This window comes from Salvelinus sp. IW2-2015, unplaced genomic scaffold, assembly GCF_002910315.2.
Source record: "Salvelinus sp. IW2-2015 unplaced genomic scaffold, ASM291031v2 Un_scaffold3126, whole genome shotgun sequence".
Taxonomy (NCBI): domain Eukaryota; kingdom Metazoa; phylum Chordata; class Actinopteri; order Salmoniformes; family Salmonidae; genus Salvelinus; species Salvelinus sp. IW2-2015.
In genome coordinates, this window is record NW_019944416.1 from 17657 (window position 1) to 39401 (window position 21745).

At 45.0% G+C, this 21745-nt stretch overlaps 1 protein-coding gene across 4 annotated transcripts in view; it reads left to right on the forward strand.

Annotated features, from left to right (window-relative positions):
• LOC112075390 (uncharacterized) overlaps positions 1–21745 on the forward strand; it is a 60481-nt gene that overhangs the window by 16806 nt on the left and 21930 nt on the right. Inside the window, exons 2-13 of one of the 4 annotated variants that reach the window (XM_024142396.2) lie at positions 7912–8041; positions 10914–11069; positions 11376–11513; positions 12238–12389; positions 14864–14967; positions 15160–15361; positions 15685–15816; positions 15904–16047; positions 16206–16341; positions 16619–16769; positions 16858–16994; positions 17134–17245. In XM_024142396.2, coding sequence (XP_023998164.1) covers positions 7912–8041; positions 10914–11069; positions 11376–11513; positions 12238–12389; positions 14864–14967; positions 15160–15361; positions 15685–15816; positions 15904–16047; positions 16206–16341; positions 16619–16769; positions 16858–16994; positions 17134–17245 — 1694 coding nt within the window. The remainder of the gene's footprint in view (positions 1–7911; positions 8042–10913; positions 11070–11375; positions 11514–12237; positions 12390–14863; positions 14968–15159; positions 15362–15684; positions 15817–15903; positions 16048–16205; positions 16342–16618; positions 16770–16857; positions 16995–17133; positions 17246–21745) is intronic. The other 3 variants (XM_070440895.1, XM_024142397.2, XM_070440894.1) reach the window with 3 other exon arrangements.

The window sequence follows — 21745 nt, forward strand, 5'->3', positions numbered from 1 at the left end:
CTAATAGTGTAGGCAACAACACATCCGCCACACTGACCCTTAACATGGGGACCACTCAGGGGTGCCTGTACTCCCTGTTAACCCACGACTGAGTGGCCGCTCACGACTCCAAAACCATAATTAAGTTTGCCAACGTCACGACGGTGGTAGGTCTGATTACCGACAACGATGAGGCAGCCTATCGGGAGGAGGTCAGAGACCTGGCTTTGTGGTGCCAGGACAACAAATACTCCCTCAACGTGAGCAAGACAAAGCAGCTGATCGTGGACTACAGGAAATGGAGGGCCGATCACGCCCCCATTCACATCAATGGGGCTGTAGCGGAACAGGTTGAGAGCTTCAAGTTCCTCAGTGTCCAAATCACTAAGGACCTGTCATGGTCACACCAACACAGTCGTGAAGAGAGCAAGACAACTTTTCTTCCCCCTCAGGAGGCTTCAAATATTCCAGGACCTCTATACCAGGCAGTGTCAGAGGAAGGGCCTAAAAATTGTCAGACTCTAGCTACCCAAGTCATAGACTGTTCTCTCTGCTACCGCACGGCAAGCGGTACCGGAACGTTAAGACTGGGACTAAAAGGCTCCCGAACAGTTTTTACACCAAAGCCATAAGACTGCTGAACAGTTAATCAAATGGCTGTCCTGACTATTTGCATTGATCCCCTTTTTATTTGCACTGATTCTCTGGCACCGGCTCGATGTACACTCACTGGACTCTACCCACACACTCACACATACTACACTGACACTCCAACACACACACAAACAAACACACACACACACACATATTGACGCCATACATACAGTATACACACACCCTCACAGACACTTTATTATCTATCCTGATTGCCAAGTCACTTTTACCCCTACCTACATGTACATATTACCTCAACTACCTCGTACCCCTGCACATTGACTTGGTACCGGTAATCCTTGTATATAGTCTCATTGTTGTTATTTTATTATCTTACTATTTTATTTTTCTTACTTTCTAACTCTGCGTTGTTGGGAAAGGGCTTGTAGTAAGCATTTCACAGTAAAGTCTACACCTGTTGTATTTTGAGCATGTGACAAGTAAAATTTGATTTGATTAACATATCTAGCTACAACCTGGCCTGCCTTGAGAACAGTCTTGAACAGTCTTGGTTTCCACTAATGCGATGCTGCCCATAACAAATGGGGAAAGAATGGGGTTTTGGGATAAACGCCCGAAAATAAGGTCTGAGGTTAATACAGGCTTAGGAGATCATATACGTTTTGTTCTATGAGATAATATCAGTCAGTTAACATGACCTTTATGAATTATGAGGCCTTTATGTGCTTCATGTGGATGTTTTGGTTACATAAATGCTTAAAAATGTCATGTTTTGTCTTTGATCATCATGTCTTGTCCCTGTGCTTCCCTCTGCTGGTCTTATTAGGTTCTTTCCCTCTTTCTATCCCTCTCTCTCCCCCTCCCTCGCTCCCTCTCTCGCTCTCTCTCTCTATCGTTCCGTTCCTGCTCCCAGCTGTTTCTCATTCTCCTCAACGACCTCTTTACTCTTTCAACCTGTCCCCTATTTTGCCCTCTTGATTTAGAGTCCACTATTTCTCCTCTGGTTTTCCGCTTCTGTCCTTGTCGATTCTTGTTTGATTTTGCTGTTTGTGTCCTTGTTCCGCCCTGTCGTGTTTTTGCTTCTTCAGATGCTGCGTGTGAGCAGGTGTCTATGTCAGCTACGGCCTGTGCCTTCCTGAAGCGACCTGCAGTCCCTGTGGTCGCGTCTCCAGTCGTTCCTCTCTACTAGACGAGAGGATTTCACGTTTTCCCGTTTTGATTTACCTTTGATAATATCCAGTGAGAAACTCATTGTTGTTTAATCACTTGACATTACAAGACTCTCAGTAATGGCCTATTACGCGCTGTTGGTTGGTCCTCACTTCACCTGTCATAAAACACAGAAGAACTCCGACCACAGAAATGGACCCGCCGCCTTATCGATTCTCGGCACAACTCCGTCGCGATGCCAGGGAGCAATGCTCGGCAGACACGAGCAGGAATTGTCTGCTGCTCGTCATGCCGTTGAGACCCTGGCCGCTCACGTCTCCGATCTCTCAGGACAGTTTCAGAGTCTTCGTCTCGTGCCACCAGCTACTTCTGGTCTTCCGAGTCTCCGGAACCTAGGGTTAATAACCCACCATGTTACTCTGGGCAGCCCACTGAGTGTCGGCTCCTTCTCTCACCCAGTGTGATATTGTGTCTCTCTCCAGCCACGACCACACACATACTCAGAGAAGAGAGCTCGGATCGCTTACGTCATATCACTCCTTACTGGTCGGGCTCGGGAGTGGGGCACAGCTATCTGGGAGGCAAGGCTGAGTGTTCTAACGTTATCAAGAACTTAAAGAGGAGATGATACGGGTTTTGATCGTTCAGTTTTTGGAAGGAGGCTTCCAGGGCCCTGGCTTCCCTATGTCAAGGTGATCGATCCATACGGATTACTCTATAGAGTTTCGCACCTTGCTGCATCCAGTGCTGAACGAGCCGCGTTGCTCGCTCGTTTCTGGAGGGACTCCACGCTGAGGTTAAGGATGAGATTCTCTTCCCGGGAGGTTCTCTCCAGGTGGACTCTTTGATTGCACTCGCCATCCGCATAGAACGCGGGTAGACCTTCTCACCGAGCTCGTGGAGAGAGCTCGTGTTAACGTGTTTCCCTCTCCGCATTCTCAACCATCTCCTCCCACCGGCTCAGAACTGAGCCCATGCAGCTGGGAGGTATTCGCATCTGACTAAGGAGAGGGAACGGAGAAATCACCAACCGCCTTTGCCTCTATTGCGGTTCTGTGGACATTTTGTCATGTCATGTCCAGTAAAAGCCAGAGCTCATCAGTAAGCGGAGGGCTACTGGTGAGCGCTACTACTCAGGTCTCTCCTCAAGATCCTGTACTACCTTGTCGGTCCATCTACGCTGGACCGGTTCGGCTGCTTCCTGCAGTTCCTTGATAGACTCTGGGCTGAGGGTTGTTTTATGGACGAAGCATGGGCTCGGAAACATGACATTCCTCTCAGACAGTTAGGGAACCCACGCCCATGTTCGCCTTAGATGGTAGTCCTCTCCCCAGTATCAGATGTGAGACACTACCTTTAACCCTCACAGTATCTGGTAACCACCAGTGAGACCATTTCCTTTTTGATTTTTCGTTCACTTTTACACCTGTTGTTTTGGGTCATCCCTGGCTAGTATGTCATAATTTCTATTAATTGGTCTAGTAAATTCTATCCTATCCTGGAACGTTCTTGTCATGTGAAGTGTAATGTCTGCTATCCCTCCTGTTTTTCTGTCCCCTCTACTCAGGAGGAACCTGGTGATTTGACAGGAGTGCCGGAGGAATATCATGATCTGCGCACGGTCTTCAGTCGGTCCAGGGCCAACTCTCTTCCTCCTCACAGGTCGTATGATTGTTGTATTGATCTTCCGGGGACACTCCCCTCGGGGTAGACATATACTCTCTGTCGGCTCCCGAACGTAAGGCTCTTCGAGGATTATCTGTCTGTTTCTTCTCGACGCCCGGACGGGACCGTGGTGCCTCTTCCTCTCCGCCGGAGCGGGGTTTTTTTTTGTTAAGAAGAAGGACGGTACTCTGCGCCCTGCGTGGATTATCGAGGGCTGAATGACATAACGGTTAAGAATCGTATCCGCTTCCCCTTATGTCGTCAGCCTTCGAGATTCTGCAGGGAGCCAGGTTCTTTACTAAGTTGGACCTTCGTAACGCTTACCATCTCGTGCGCATCAGAGGAGAGGCGGGACGAGTGGAAAACGGCGTTTAACACTCCGCGTATGGGCATTTTGAAACCGGGTTCTGCCGTTCGGTCTCGCTATGCTCCAGCTGTCTTTCAGGCATTAGTTAATGACGTACTGAGAGACATGCTGAACATCTTTGTTTTCGTTTACCTTGCGATATCCTGATTTTTCACCGTCACTCGAGATTTCATGTTCAGCACGTTCGACGTGTACTCCCAGCGCCTTTTAGAGAATTGTCTCTACGTGAAGGCTGAGAAGTGCGCCTTTCATGTCTCCTCTGTCACATTCTCGGTTCTGTTATTCCGCTGAAGGCATTCAGTATGGTCCCGCTAAGGTCCAGGCTGTCAGCGATTGGCCGTCCTAAGTCACGTGTCGAGTTGCGCGCGCTCCGGACTTTCGCTAATTTCTATCGGGCGTTCATTCGTAATTTCGGTCAAGTGGCTGCCCCTCTCACAGCTCTGACTTCTGTCAAGACTTGCTTTAAGTGTCCGGTTCCGCCCAGGGAGCTTTTGATCTCCTCAAGAAGCGTTTTACTTCCGCTCCTATCCTTGTTACTCCTGACGTCACTAAACAATTCATTGTCGAGGTTGACGCTTCAGAGGTGGGGCGTGGGAGCCATTCTGTCTCAGCGCTTCCATTCTGACGATAAGGTCCACCTTTGCGCTTACTTTTCTCATCGCCTGTCGCCATCGGAACGCAACTATAGTGTGGGTAACGCGAACTGCTCGCCATCGCGTTAGCCATAGGCGAATGGCGACAGTGGTTGGAAGGGGGCGACCGTCCCTTTTTGTCGTTTGGACTGACCATAAGAACCTTGAGTACATCCGTTCTGCCAAACGACTTAATGCACGTCAAGTCGTTGGGCGTTGTTTTCGCTCGTTTCGAGTTCGTGATTTCTTATCGCCCGGGAAATAAGAACACCAAGCCTGATGCCTTATTCCGTCTCTTTAGTTTTTCTGTGGCTTCTACCGACCCCGAGGGGATTCTCCCTGAAGGGCGTGTTGTCGGGTTGACTGTCTGGGGAATTGAGAGACAGGTAAAGCAAGCACTCACTCACACTGCGTCGCCGCGCGCTTGTCCTAGTAACCTCTGTTCGTTCCTGTCTCTACTCGTCTGGCTTGTTCTTCAGTGGGCTCACTCTGCCAAGTTAGCTGGCCACCCCGGCGTTCGGGGTACGCTTGCTTCTATTCGCCAGCGGTTTTGGTGGCCTACTCAGGAGCGTGACACGCGCCGTTTTCGTGGCTGCTTGTTCGGACTGCGCGCAGACTAAGTCAGGTAACTTCCTCCTTGCCGTCGTCTCAGACCGCTTCCCATTCCTTCTCGACCATGGTCTCACATCGCCTTAGACTTTATTACCGGTCTGGTTCGTCTGCGGGGAAGACTGTGTGATTCCTACGGTTATCGATAGGTTCTCTAAGGCGGCACATTTCATTCCCTCGCTAAGCTTCCTTCCGCTAAGGAGACGGCACAAATCATCATGAGAATGTGTTCAGATTCATGGTCTCCCGTTAGACGCCGTTTCAGACAGAGGCCCGCAATTCACGTCACAGTTTGGGAGGGAGTTCTTGTCGTTTGATTGTGCTTCTGTCAGTCTCTCTTCCGGGTTATCCCCGTCTAACGGTCAAGCAGAAAGGGCCAATCAGTCGATGTTCGCATATACGCAGCCTTTCGTCGAATCGAAACCCTGCGTCTTGGGCAGAACAGCTCCCCTGGGCAGAGTACGCTCACAACTCGCTCCTTCGTCTGCTACCGGGCTATCTCCGTTTCAGAGTAGTCTTGGCTACCAGCCTCCTCTGTTCTCGTCCCAGCTCGCCGAGTCCAGCTGTCCTCCGCTCAGGCTTTTGTCCAACGTTGTGAGCGCACCTGGAGGAGGGTCAGGTCTGCATTTGCCGTTACAGGGCGCCAGACTGTGAGGAGCCGCCAATAAACGTAGGTATTAAGGTCCTAGGTATTGTCGGCGGTCAGAGAGTGTGGCTTCCACTCGAACCTTCCCCTTACGACAGCTTCTCGCAAGTTGACTCGCGGTTCATTGGTCCGTTCCGGTGTCTCTCAGGTCGTCAATCCTGTCGCTGTGCGACTGCTTCTCTCCGCGACATCTTCGTCTCGCGTCCACCCTGTCTTCCATGTTCTCCGTGTCAAGCCTTTTCTTCGCGCCCCCGTTCGTCTTCCCTCCCCCCCCCCCGTCTGTCGAGGGCGCACCTATTTAACAAGGTACGGAAGATCATGGACATGCGTTCTCGGGGACGTGGTCACCAGTACTTTAGATAATGGAGGGTTACGGTCCTGAGAGAGCGGAGTTGGGTTCCATCTCGGGACGTGCTGACCGTTCGTTGATTGATGATTTCCTTTCGTTGCCGCCAGGTTCCTCCTCGAGTGCGCCAGGAGCGCTCGGTGAGTGGGGGGTACTGTCATGTTTTGTCTTTGATCATCTGTCTTGTCCCTGTGCTTCCCTCTGCTGGTCTTATTTAGGTTCTTCCCTCTTTCTATCCTCTCTCTCCCCTCCCTCGCTCCCTCTCTCGCTCTTCTCTCTCTATCGTTCCGTTCCTGCTCCCAGCTGTTTCTCATTCTCCTAACGACCTCATTACTCTTTCACACCTGTCCCCTATTTGCCTCTGATTAGAGTCCCTATTTCTCCCTCTGTTTCCGCTTCTGTCCTTGTCGGATTCTTGTTTGATGTTTGCTGTTCTGTGTCCTTGTTCCGCCCTGTCTGTGTTTTGCCTTCTTCAGATGCTGCGTGTGAGCAGGTGTCTATGTCAGCTACGGCCTGTGCCTTCCTGAAGCGACCTGCAGTCTGTGGTCGCGTCTCCAGTCGTTCCTCTCTACTGACGAGAGGATTTCAGTTTCCCGTTTTGGATTTACCTTTGATAATATCCAGGAGAATCATTGTTTGTTTAATACTGGAATAAAGACTCTGTTTCTATTACGTCGCTTTTGGGTCCTCATTCACCAGCATAACAAAAAATGCACAAAAAGTGACAGCTGATGCAGATTAGCACTTTTTTAAACCTATTTCACTATTTATTTTAAATTTGGGTTAGCAAGTGTAGGCCTATATCCTTTCTAAATGGATAGTTACATAGAAATGTGGGTCAATTTTGTACTTTTACACAAGGTTGTTAAATAAATATAATGTTGAACAAGCAAGTGAAACTTCATGTGTAACCACAGTTTATTTCTGTTTGAGACAATATTGTAAATTATTACATTTGTTTCAAGGCTTATTCATCATCATGGTGGCTGTCAATATTAATGAATGATGTCATAAAAACTAAATTTTATGATGTAGCCTACATGTGCTTGTGTGATTTATTCCCAACCATATACTAGTAAATCCACTTTATTGTCCTGGTCTTGTTACGGTTTCATTCTACATGTCCCTAACAAGTGAAACTTCATGTAAACAGTTTGTTTATGTTTGTGACAATATTTGTAAATTATTAAGATTTAGACTTATTTGTCAGCATGGTAGCTGTCAATATTCATGAATCATGTCATAAAAACATATACAACCGCGGACCTACTGAATCTCCCTCTTGCAGGGCTCAACTGAACACAGACAATTCAACCAACCCTGCACTGGATAATCAATTCATCCTCGCGCACGCTGACAAATTTAAACTACCCCGCACTGGGGACCAACCAACTTGATAACGCGAGTGAACCAACTGAACCGGACTCGTTCCCTTCTGCAAGTCACTTGGCTCTGTGCTCCGCAATTCGAGTGCAAGTGTGTCTATTCATTCCTTGTCACTTGGATGTATTTCACGCGACATTCGACCAGCTTTTGTCCACATCGGCGCCTTGAACATATTTTGCCGTTGCCGCGACGAAGTCACAGCACTAATTAGCCTTGCTGCGGTCCCCAACATAGTATTATCATCCTCTCTCCCTTGTACTTCTATGCCTGTGTGTGAGCCGTTGCTGTGACTTCTGTTACACAGACAGCTTCTCCGACTCTCGTGACACTAGCCTCTTTTACCAACAAAGGTCACTGGAGGGGTCTAAAAACTCGCTAAATCGAGCGACAAAGTCGCAAAATTTAAACTGGTCCAATCAACATCCAGGATCCAAACAACCCCGTTTTATATAATGCGTAGGCCAATTTGATATTTGTCCTTTGTTTATTGTTTCAGATGGATAAGATATTCAACATTCTCCAGCAGCACAGACTGGAACCCTACTACGATAAATTCCGCACATTTGGTGTCAAAGATGAGAGAGATTTCGTTGAAGACATAACTGGTGAAGATCTAGTCAACATGGGTAAGGATCAGGCTGTAACTTTCCAGAGGAAAAGGGGTCAACCTGATATTAGAGAGGCCAATTTGACTCCCTCAATAATATACCATGGCATTCTGTGGTTTAAACACTGCACAGCCTACTCAATTACTCATTTTATTAATTAGTTTCACCCACCAATTATGCTTTTGGTTTGGCCGAGTCCTCAAAGTCCATGGTTTGTGAAGGAATAAAAAGTTGCACAAGATTTGTAAGAATGGAGCAATAGCTCCTTTCTTTCTCTAACAAACCCGTAATTCTGTGAGCTAACGTTTAACATGGTAAGCACAAAAAAGTTTTACATTGAAAGGACATTTTTCAAATGGTGAAAGTTTCTATTGCAAAGTGACGAGATGTGCATCTGGTGTGAGCGTTATTTATCAAAACGAGTGATAATTGGTAACGCTTGTATTGTGCTAAATTTTGTGAGTTCAAAGACAACTTTGGTAGTATTATAAACTTTGAAACAACTGGTTTCTAGTAGGCATCATAATTAGAGGGGGGGGCGCACTAATCATATTTATGCAACATTATAATCACCCTAACAATACTTCCAGAACAACCTTTATATTCTATTTCAATTGACAACATTTACAAAAGAAATGGGTCCAGCCTAGTCTTCATTGATAGGGATGTATGTGACATTGTAAGCTGGTTTATTTCTCCTTTATACATTTTTTTATTTCAATATGGAATGGGAACCAGTTACTAGTGTTTATGTACTGTTTCTTGAAGAGTGAAATGTATTCATACCATTTTTGTGGGGAGGTTAGGGGGCATTGGGGGTCAAATGATGTTCTCCCATGATGAAAAGGGGACCATGAAAAAGTTTGTGAAGCACAATCTAATTAATGATTAGCAAAAATTCAGATGGGCAACCCCATGCTTCAGCATTACACTGCATCAGGTGGACTACAGGTGATAATGCTTATTGCTAAATAACACACCAGCCTGATAATATAGACCAATATTTTGTTAGGCTCATTTTTGGAGGGGAACATTTTAATGGTCTCACCATTTTATTTTCATGAATTTTGGAGTAGAAAAGTCACCAGAGCTGCGTTCAGTACAAAACAAACCTAAACGTAACGCAACGTTCAATTAAACGGAAACAGTGCTGTTCTGAACGACCAATTGAAAAACGGGGAGGGGTTGGGTAGTGTGTTCAAAATGCACAGTTGCCCTTCAAATATGTCACTCATTGCTTCAAGCCACACTCACCAAATGGAGCAAATGTAGGCTGCCTCAAAGTCGGTTCAAGGACGTTGAAGAACGTTTTGGGGAAACATGTCATTCAGTGCAACGTAGCAAAAGTTCAATCAAATTGAACGCATCCAGGGCCTCCCGGGTGGCGCAGTGGTCTAAGGCACTGCATCGCAGTGCTAGCTGTGCCACCAGAGATTCTGGTTCGAGTCCAGGCTCTGTCGCAGCCGGCCGCAACCGGGAGGCTCATGGTATCCTTGTCTCATCGACACATTGGTGTGGCTGGCTTCCGGGTTGGATGGGCATTGTGTCAAGAAGCAGTGCGGCTTGGTTGGGTTGTGTTTCGGAGGACGCATGGCTCTCGACCTTCACCTCTCCTGAGTCCGTACGGGAGTTGCAGCGATGAGACAAGACTGTAACTACTACCAATTGGGGAGGGAAATAAAGGGGGTACATTTTTTAAATAAAATTTAACTCATCCAGAACTGACTTTCTCATAGTTGTTCTACAAAAAAAATGACCAAGCATGGTTACTTTCTGAACTGATAGCGTTAGACCAACAAGTAATACAGAAATTATTCATTTTTCAGTTGTGGTTGGAAACAAACTATGGAGCAAAACGGACTGGGTTGACGGGGTAGTTATTATTGGCTACTTTACCATAACTAGTAGATTTTTTTATTTTTTTTTCACCTTTATTTAACCAGGTAGGCCAGTTTAGAACAAGTTCTCATTTACAAGTGCGACCTGGCCAAGATAAAGCAAAGCAGTGCAACACAGAGTTACATATGGAATAAACAAACGTACAGTCAATAACACAATAGAAAAATCTATATACAGTGTGTGCAAATGTAGTAAGATTAGGGAGGTAAGGCAATAAATAGGCCATAGTGGCGAAATAATTACAATTGAGCAATTAAACACTTGAGTGATAGATGTGCAGAAGATGAATGTGCAAGTAGAGACACTGTTGTGCAAAGGAGCAAAAAAAAATAACAACATGGGGATGAGGTAGTTGGGTGGGCTATTTACAGATGGGCTATGTACAGGTGCAATGATCGGTAAGCTGCTCTGACAGCTGATGCTTAAAGTTAAAGTTAGTGAGGGAGATATGAGTCTCCAGCTTCAGTGATTTTTGCAATTCGTTCCAGTCATTGGCAGCAGAGAACTGGAAGGAAAGGCGGCCAAATGAGGAGTTGGCTTTAGAGGTGACCAGTGAAATATACCTGCTGGACCGCGTGCTACGGGTGGGTGCTGCTATGGTGACCAGTGAGCTGAGATAAGGCGGGGCTTTACCTAGCAAAACTTATAGATGTCCTGGAGCCAGTGGGTATGGCGACAAATATGAAGCGAGGGCCAGCCAACGAGAGCATACAGGTCGCAGTGGTGTGTAGTATATGGGGTTTTGGTGACAAACGGATGGCACTGATTATGTTGGTAGTGGGATATTGTTTTAGGGAGTCACATCACAAATTAGACAAATGGATTAACTAATGACTAACTAAAATGCGTTAGGTTAAGGATTACCAATTAATTACTAACAGCATTTATCCAAGGAAAATGCATTTGTTTAGTTACAGTATTTATGCTTATTTATTTTATCCATTTCCTATGGGATTCATAACCTTATTCCCAAGTGATTTTTTAATAACAGGTTTTACTCAAATAGAGAAGAATCGCTTTGAAAAAATGAAAGTTTTCATCCAAAGACTCAGAGCGCCACAGCAAGCGATGCCTGTACAAAAATCAATGGAGGCTTTCCAACTGTGGTACACATACCCCCACTGTCCTGAGCTAAAGGAGATCAGAGGTGAGACATACAGATGCAGTAATTGTTTTTGCACAGCACAGCATTCTGCACTCGCCTGGTTCAAAAGGAAGAGGAAGGCAGACACACAATCATTTAATTTCCCTAGCTATTTAAATTTAATGCAGGGAAATATTTTTACACAGGTGATAAAAAAATACTGCATCTTTACACTATCTTTATGTAGGTAGAGACCATAAAGAGAGAGGAAATGTAAAATCATGTCATGTAAAAATCATCACATCACTTTCACTACTCTTTGTGGCATGTCTCTATTATGTTTGAGCTTTTGTTAAACTTTTAATGTAGACATGGATCCTGCTACAAACACCGTTGAAGACCTGATGCTAAGGATCTGTCACCAAGAGGGCATTGAGAACTCTAAAGCTGTGTGCCTCTACACAGTTGATGGAATGCCTCTAACTGATGATCCTTTCTTTAACACATGTAAGTAATATTGGAAATATACCTGATACAGTTTGTATAAATTGTATAATTTAGCTATTTGACAATGAAACCATTTCTGACTGAATGGTGCTAGTTACAAAGGTATTGGGAGTAAAAAGAGAAAGAGGAAACTTGAGTCAGGTACATGCAGGTAAAGTACATTTTAGTAAATACAAATACGATGACTCCTCAATTACATATAGTAAGTGAAGTAAGTAGCCTTGCACAACCTTGACTTGTGCGTGCCGGAACGGCTAGGAACAGTAGGCTTTTTTCTGTTTCTGTAGCACGAGGCAGCTAGATGTACAAGTACACCCCCTGGACATGATGCTCGTCTGTCGCAGGGCCTTACCCCCAATCTATCCTTAATACAGAGTGCCAAGCAGATAATTTTTGGGGGGTAAATCTTTAACTTTGTAACACATTTCTTACCTTGCATTAATTTCAAGCTGCTTAACAAATAAAATAATAAAAGGTGTGAGAAAGATAAAACACAAAACGTTTCCATAATCAAACCCCAACTTTCCAATCTCAACACTAACCACAAGGCCACAGCTAAATATAGGCCCACATATTTTACAAAGCCTGTTACAGAATACGTACAGCACAGTGTATGTTGCAAATGAGTCAACATTTCCATTGGAAAAGGGTGGCAATTGTAATCATCTTCAGTATAAACAAAGGATCCCTTTTGTTGACTTGCTTCTTATATTTCACCCATTAGGGTCTTTGAAAGACAGGCACATTGAAAATGGAAGTGAGCTCTATGCCATATTTACACCCAAGGAGAACTTGAGACCAGCCCTGCTAGTGACACTGCAAGAAATGACTGACATGACAGGAGAGGATGATGTTCGATGCCACATCATGCTCAAGGTGAATTCCTCTTTACATTGGTCTAACTCTGTTGGTTTGTGTCGTGGTAATTTCCTGTATTACTAAATGAGGAGAGTTTACAAACCACACACAAGTCAGAGTTATATTTTAAAGTCCATCTTTAATCAAATGAGCTTCACCATAGCCCTTTGACTCTCAGATCAATTCAGTGTCTATAAATTAATTCTCTGAGAGTCCTTACAAAAGAATACTTAGTATCTTTTATAGCCAAGATACACCCCTCTCAACTCACATGACAAACCACAGATCTCAGGGACTTCACAAAGGGCCTTTTACTTGAGAGAGGAGTATCCCATAGCCAGATAGCATTAGCTATAAATTATCGTTCAGTTTGGTCTCTTAGACGAGGTTCTACTTCTTGTTCTTGGTACTTCATAGTACCAAAACATTACCTCATCCAATGGCATATATCAATTGTCAATTCTAGATACTCCCATCTCAAATACACCCCCTCTTCTCCCCACTCCTGGAGAAGCTCACTAAGGGGAGTGAACCTCTAGGTCATATACAGTGGGGCAAAAAAGTATTTAGTCAGCCACCAATTGTGCAAGTTCTCCCACTTAAAAAGATGAGAGAGGCCTGTAATTGTCATCATATGTACACTTCAACTATGACAGACAAAATGAGGGGGAAAAATCCAGAAAATCACATTGTAGGATTTTTAATGATTTCATATTTGCAAATTATGGTGGAAAATAAGTATTTGGTCAATAACAAAAGTTTCTCAATACTTTGTTATATCCCCTTTGTTGGCAATGACAGAGGTCAAACGTTTTCTGTAAGTCTTCACAAGGTTTTCACCAACTGTTGCTGGTATTTTGGCCCATTCCTCCATGCAGATCTCCTCTAGAGCAGTGATGTTTTGGGGCTGTTGCTGGGCAACACGGCATTTCAACTCCCTCCAAAGATTTTCTATGGGGTTGAGATCTGGAGACTGGCTAGGCCACTCCAGGCCCTTGAAATGCTTCTTACGAAGCCACTCTTCTCGTTGCCCGGGCGGTGTGTTTGGGATCATTGTCATGCTGAAACGCCAGCCACGTTTCATCTCAATGCCTTGCGATGGAAGGAGGTTTTTCACTCAAATCTCACGATACATGGCCCCATTCATTCTTTTCTTTACACGGATCAGTCGTCCTGGTTCCCTTTGCAGAAAACAGCCCCAAAGCATGATGTTTCCACCCCATGCTTCACAGTAGGTATGGTGTTCTTGGATGCAACTCAGCATTCTTTGTCCTCCAAACACGACGAGTTGAGTTTTTACCAAAAAAGTTTATATTTTGGTTTCATCTGACCATATGACATTCTCCCAATTTCTTCTGGATCATCCAAATGCTCTCTAGCAAACTTCAGACGGGCCTGGACATGTACTGGCTTAAGCAGGGGGACAACGTCTGGCACTGCAGGATTTGAGTCTGGCGGCGTAGTGTGTTACTGATGGTAGGCTTTGTTATTTGGTCCCAGCTCTCTGCAGGTCATTCACTAGGTCCCCCGTGTGGTTCTGGGATTTTTGCTCACCCGCTCTTGTAATCATTTTGACCCCACGGGGTGAGATCTTGCGTGAGCCCCAGAATCGAGGGAGATTATCAGTGTCTTGTATGTCTTCACTTTCCTAAATTGCTCCCACATTTATTTCTTCAAACCAAGCTGCTACCTATTGCAGATTCGTCTTCCCAGCCTGTGGCAGGTCTACAATTTTTGTTTTCTGGTGTTCTTTGACAGCTCTTTTGGTCTTGGCCATAGTTGGAGGTTTGGAGTGTGACTGTTTGAGGTTGTGGACAGGTGTCTTTTTATACTGATACAAGTTCAACAGGTGCCATTAATACAGGTAACGAGTGGAGGACAGAGGAGCCTCTTAAAGAAGTTACAGGTCTGTGAGAGCCAGAAATCTTGCTTGTTTGTAGGTGACCAAAATACTTATTTTCCACCAAAATTTGCAAATAAATTCATTAAAAATCCTACAATGTGATTTTCTAGAATTTTTTTTCTCATTTTGTCTGTCATAGTTGAAGTGTACCTATGATGAAAATTACAGGCCTCTCATCTTTTTAAGTGGGAGAACTTGCACAATTGGTGGCTGACTAAATACTTTTTTGCCCCACTGTACTATGAAAGATAAGTGCAACATCAGCGGGGTAATACAATGGTTCCAGACACTGCCATACTCCTCCCCCCAATGAGAAAAGGAGGGTGACTGGCGTACAGACCTTGTGGAGCCCTTCACATGGTTTAACAGATACATTCACATATGAAGACAATATTCAAACCTGACTTCTCCCTTTCTGATATTCTGCATATTATGAAAGTAAATAAAACATCTTACATCTATGTTACCTAACTAATTCTGATTAAGCTATGACATTTGACATGAAAGCATACTCGAGCTCATGTTTCTATAAAATGTTGGTCCTGCTTGTATCATGAATGTCACTTATTTATACACCTTTCATCAACAGGGAGTCTATGAGCTCAAGGTGAACTTGGAAAGTGACACAATTACAAATTTGAGACAGAAGCTCTCTAATGAAAGTGGAATCCCAGCACATGTCCTCCATTATAAGTAATCTTATATTCATTAATTATTTGTTATTTAAATTATATAACATTAATACATTTCGTAACATCAAAGACGATGTATTTTAAATAACACCATTTTTATTTTACTACCTTAGTATTAATCTAAAAAAAAATCTTTCACACAATATTACTATCTATGAAAGCCATCGCTAAGTCAATATCAATCTTTTTGCAGAGGTGAAAGCCATGTTGGAGACACATTGAAAGACTGTGGAATCAACGTGGAGTCAACAGTGCACTTTTCTTTATCGTCTTTCCCCGAACACAATCAAGATCACTCCCAAGACACAATAGCAATCTTCCTTAATGATGTCGTTCCATCAGTGCAACAAACCCAGAAAGGACTCAGTGTTTTCTTTTCTTCACTTTATGTCATTGTGAGATATTATATTATTTACACTGCTGTGATACTGTCATGCCATCCATTACTTGCTGTCCAATGCATCAGTGTTGATCAGATTTATGTGACTATAGGCTACTAATACTAGCAAATACTGTTGCATTGGGAATGGTCTATTGGCCATGAGTGATTTTACCATCTTAGCTTCTGCAACCACTAACTAACCTTAAATAATGGCAAGCAAATAGCATTGCTTTCGGCATTCAAGTAACTCAGGCAAAGCGTGCTGTTGTTTTTTTTTTTGTTGAGTCATTGGTCTTTGTACTTCAAATTAAATGTTTTTTCCCCTAATTCTGTCAGAAAGGGAAACATTCTGGAGATGGTTTCAAGAAAGTGATTGCATACATCCGAAAGCTCAGTGGATGCAGTCCTCTGGCCCAAAGTCTGTATCAGCTGTTGTGCAGAAATGAGATTGGAACAGGGACCCAGAAGGTGATTCAAAACGTGAACATAGGCAGGCCTACAATATTCTTCAATTCAACAAATGTTTTGACTTAAGAGAATTTGTATTCCTTTTAGATTGCCATTGTTGAAGGACTGTACAATCTCTTCAGAGAGCTGCTGCCAAGTCGAATAAAAAAAAGAGGCGAAAAGATCATTGAAGACCCTGACGTTTTTGAGAATGCCCCAGTTTGCTGGGCTCACCTGATATCTGAAGCTGAGGTATGTCTGAATGTTTACAGATGCCAAAGATTAAAACGTGTTGAAGTAATATGTAGACACTAACTTGATTTGTTTTGCATGAAAAATACCTTGACTTTAGTTTAGAGGCATCACACTTATGAAAATGATTTATGATTTGACTTCTCTGTCTTCCCCAGGGAGAGAGTTCACAATATGAGATCTATGCACCAATGGTTTTGACCTCTCAACCAGGTGAACGCTTCTGTGACCCAGTTCGTTTACCTGATGTACCGGAGGTCTTTGAAAAACAGTATGTTCTGCAGAAAATTCAAGGTAAAATATAGCTGCAAGCATCAATCTTGCACAGGACAGTAGACGATGTATTTGCAGTAGCAAAAACATGACACAATTTGGATAGTAAACAGTGTCAAAATGCATTGCATGTCATGCAATAACTATAGCTACAGTATCCCGTGATTAAGTGCTGTCATATATTTTTCAAATGTTATGGTTTGTTATTATTCTTAACTTGGAACTTTTGACAAGTTATTTAATTTGGAGTTATCTTTTTTAATTTCATAATAATGTACACTGTTTTCCAATTGCTTAGATGGGGAAAAAATACCAAACTGCTCTGATGAGAACCTGAGAGAAACTTCAATGAGAAGAGCCACTGATGTTGAGAAGATTTTGCTCAGTCTGCCTCTGTTCATCAAAACATTCCCTGTTTGGATTTCATGTGATCGTGTGACTAGTCAAAAGTAATATATTTGCATCAATAGCATTTACCTCACAACATTTGGATTTATAGAGGTGTAATTTGATAAAATATGTTTGATCAAATTAAAGCTTTCAGATAAATCTAGAGAAGACTTTTGGCAACATGAATGAACAGTTGAAAGCATACCCTCATCTGATGGTGACTCCACCATTGCTGTTGAGGGCTGTAGGGGTGGAGGGGCCACTTCTCGTTCTCTTGAGAGAAGGTAGGCTACTACTGGGTCTTCAAATATTAGATATTTCATTATATAGAATTCAAAAGTCGTTCAAGCCCCTTTACCCGTCTGCCGGGTTTGCAGGATAAATATGTCTTTGTTTTGATTTTGTTTTTTTTCTTCCTGACAGATAACCTTGGTGTTTACATCAGTAAAGAAAAAATGGCTCCTCAGCTGATCCAGGTTTTTGATTGCTTAGCTGGGAAATTCATCCCTGTGAATGTGGACGAGTTGGCAAGTCAGTGAGTACCTTAAAAATAACTATTGAGAACTATTCAAGCATTCTGTTTGAGATGACATAGAATTTTTTTTTTTACATTCTGTAGTCAAAAGAAGAAACGGTCCTACAAAAACACACACGTTTCCAGACAGGTAGAGGGGGTTTGCCAGCTCTGTCACCACGAAAATTAGTTCTTGAAAATGACTGACTTCATTTTCCATATAAAATCACTGTTTTCACATATCATGACAATGGTGTGGTGCTGGAGATAATGAATATGAGGTTAAAAGGAAGTGAAGTGCCCACTTCAGAAGCCTCATAATTACTGGTGTATTACAATTATAGCGGACATGAGTCGGTCATGGTTGCTCATGATACGGTAGACCCATCTGCGACTTCAAAATCAGTGTCGACCCAAAAAGTAAATTGGTTAAGACGTTGGTTTCACCCGCGGTTGACCTGGGTTCATATCCCACCAGATACATTGGCGCGTGGGGGAGGAGGCAGGTCCAAGGGGCGTGAATGTAGCGGACATGAATTGGTCATGGTTTCTCATGGTCACGTGATAAGGTAGCCCCATCTGCGACTTCAAAATCAGTGTCGAACTTCAGAAAAAGGTTGGTATATGCTCAGTGACGTTTAAAAAACTCCAATAACTTTTGACGGAATTATGATAAGAGACGTGAGGTTTGGACCATTGATTTTCTTAGAGAATTATCTACAAAATTAATATATTTTACCCAATGGTGAAAATATGTATTTTTGATTGGACACCCTAAACAATGGTTCACTGTTTACCAGTGGAGGCTGGTGACTTGAAACATTGAGTAGGATGGGAGACCCACGGTATAGGCACGGAACGCACGGAGACATCAAAGTGTGTTTCAAAAATCTTCAAAAGAGTAATTATTTTAACCTAAAGCATTTAATAAAGACATTTATAGTACAATATTATGGGGAATGAGAGTGCTACTTACACTGTTTTGGGAAGGGATCACAGCAGTGATTGAATGAGGGTATTGTCAGGACCCGGTGCGAGAAACAGTCACTAATAATGGGCAGAACCCAGAAGATGAGGCAGACACAGCAGTACTAGAGATGGTGGTTTAATAAAAAATAGATATCTTCCAAAATACAAAGAAAATCCACAAAGTGGTAAAAACAGCAAGGGAAAAAACAAACCTCAAAAGACCACATCCAAAATACACGAGAACCAACCAGAGAACCTCTTGGAAAATCCACAAGAAAAATGATCACAAAGGCTGGGGCTGGGTGCTAACATACAAACACTGAGCAAGGAACCTGAGGAACAAACAGGGTTTAAATACTAACAAGGGAATGACTTCACAAGTGCAAACAATAATTAGGGCAAGAAAACCAAAAAGGTACAAAAAGGTGCAAGGGGGACATCTAGTGAACAAAACCTGAACAGTCCTGGCCAAAACCTGACCAGAATCCCCCCCTAGGAACGGCTCCTGACGTTCCTACCAGCCTTCTCAGGGTGGAGGACCCTGAACTGACGAATGAGGTCAGGGTCCCAGTATGTCCTTGGCAGGAACCCAGGAGCGCTCCTCGGGACCGTAGCCTTCCCAGTCCACCAGATACTGCCAGGACCGCTGCACCCGGCGGGAATCCAGTATCCATGGACGGTATAAGCCGACTGGCCTCCCGATGATACGGGGCGGAGGGGAGGTCTGCCTGCCGGGATAAGGGGAGAAAAAAACACAACAGGTTTTAATAAAGAAATGTGAAACGTGGGATTAATTTTAAGGGATCTGGGTAAGTGCAGGCGAAAAGTAACGGGGTTCACTCTTCTGGCAACCTTAAAGGGACCGATGAATTTCTGGGCAGTTTGCGAGACTCCACCCGTAGCGGTAAATTCTTGGTTGAGAGCCATACTCTCTGGCCGAGGCGCAGGGTAGGCCCGGTGACGGCGACGTCTGTTGGCTTGTTGTTGGTACCTCTGTGGAGGAACGCAGAAGATTAAGACGGGCCTTCTTCCACGTAAGCCGACAGCGTCTGATGAACCTCGAGGCTGAAGGCACACTGACTTCTGCCTCCTGGTCCGCGGAACAATGGAGGAGAATAGCCAAACTGAACACTCGCGGGGACATACCAGTGGAGGAGGAGCAACAAGGTGTGTGGCCGCGTACTCGGCCCAAACCATGAAGGACGACCATGTGGACGGGTTTTTGGAGACCCATACATCTGAGGGGAGTGGTTTCCAGCTCCTGATTCATCCTCTCGGTTTTGGCCATTGGAACTCCGGATGGTACCCTGAAGATAGACTGGCAGTGGCCCCTATGAGTTGGCAGAAGGGCCTTCCAAAACCTTGAGGCGAACGGGACCTCTGTCGGAACCATATCTTGCGGAATGCCGAAGACTCGGAACACATGGTTAATCACCAACTCAAGCCGTTTCCTTGGCAGAAGGTAACTTAGTCAAGGGAACGAAACCTGGCCCGCCTTAGAAAACCTGTCGATTATGACTTAGGATAGTAGTATTACCCATGGGACGGAGGAAGGCCAGTAAATAAAGTCCAATGAGATATGGGACCAGGGTCGGTGGGGAATAAGATAGAGGGTGAAGGAGTCCCTTGAGGGCGGAGGTGAGAAGATTTGCCCTGGCAGCACACGGAACAGGCCTTGACGAAAGTGGCAACGTCTTCTTTATGGTGGGCCACCAAGAACTTTACGCTGAATGAACTCCAAGGTGCGACCTACGCCCGGGTGACAGGTGAGGCGAGAGGAGTGCCCCACAGAAGGACTTGGGACCTTGCTGCCTTGGGAACAAACAACCGATTGGCAGGACCTCCTCCAGGGCCCGCGTTCGACTGGCTTGGGCTTGTTTCACGGTATCCTCCACTTGCCACGAGATCGGAGCCACGATCTTAGCGGCCCGAAGGACAGTCATGTCAGTATCTTCTCGAATGGCAGGAGAGTAGATTCGGTGACAAGGCGTCTGATTTGAGATTCTTCGACCCGGGTCTATAGGTGAGGATAAACTGAAATCGGCTGAAGAAAAGAGACCATCGAGCTGTCTGGAGTTCAACGCTTCGCCTGCCTGGATATACTCCAGATTTTTGTGGTCCGTAAGCACTTGAAACGGTTGAGAAGCCCCCTCGAGCCAGTGTCTCCATTCCTTCAATGCCATCTTAACCGCTAGGAGTTCACGATCCCCCACATCGTAATTCCTCTCGGCCCGGGGTAAGCGGTGAGAGAAGAAGGCGCAAGGATGAAGCTTCTTGTCTTCACCCCTCTGAGACAGGACAGCTCCAACCCCAACCTCTGATGGCGTCTACTCACACCACAAAAGGTCCATCCGCCGTTGGTAGTGTCAGAATGGGAGCAGAGAGGTGCGCTGCTTGAGTCCTTGGAAGGCCGTCTCAGCTTCTCTTCCCCACAGAAACCTTGTGTTGCCACCCTTGGTTACAGCTTGAGAGAGGGGCTGCCACCGAGCTGAAGTTCTTGCATGAACTTGCGGTAAAAGTTGGTGAAGCCCAGGAACCGCTGAACTTCCTTAACGGACTTGGGGGGGGCCAATCCGCTACCGCCCTTACCTTCTTGGGGTCCATCTGGACTCGACCGGGTTCCACTAACAAATCCCAGAAATTGTACTCGGGAGAATGGAATTTCACATTTTTCCGGCTTAACGGTACAAATGGCTGTCAAGGAGCGTTTGAGTACTTGTCTGACATGCTTAGTGTGTTCTTGAAGGGAGCTCGAAAAGATGAGGATGTCATCCAAGTAAACAAACACTAAGATGTTAAGCATATCCCTAAGCACATCGTTTATGAGCGCTTGGAACACAGCCGGAGCGTTGGTCAGGCCGAAGGGCATCACCAAGTATTCGTAGTGACCAGTAGGCGTGTTGAAAGCGGGTCTTCCACTCGTCACCGGGTTTGATCCGCACAAGATGGTATGCGTTCCGCAGGTCAAGCTTAGTGAAGACAACTGCTTCCTGGAGCAGCTCAAAGGCTGTGGCCATAAGGGGTAGCGCGGGTAGCGGTTACGGACGGTTATGGCATTAAGTCCCCGGTAGTCGATGCAAGGACGTAAATCCCCGTCTTTTTTGGCCACAAAGCAAAAACCCTGCCCTCGCCGGCGAGGTGGATGGACGCATGAGGCCTGCTTGCCAGAGCGTCCTTGATGTAGGTATCCATAGCAGCTCGTTCGGGAGGAGATAGGAAAAGATCCGACCCCTGGGGGGCAGGTGCCCGGAAACAGGTCGCATGGGGCAATCGTAAGGTCTATGGGGTGGTAGTTTGGTGGCCCTCTGTTTGCTAAATACCGGTTTGAGGTCATGGTAACACTCGGAACTCGGGACAGGTCGATGGATTCTAGAGACTCGGGAGGGAACTCGGGGAACTTGGGAAAAAAGATACAAGTGGCTTGGCACGTAGGACCCCACTGCGCTTGATAGTGCCCACAGACCCGTCGATAGTGAGGGTTATGGCTGCTGAAGCAGGGGTATCCAAGGACGAGAGGGAAACTCGCGAACACGATGGTCAGATGAAAGTTCA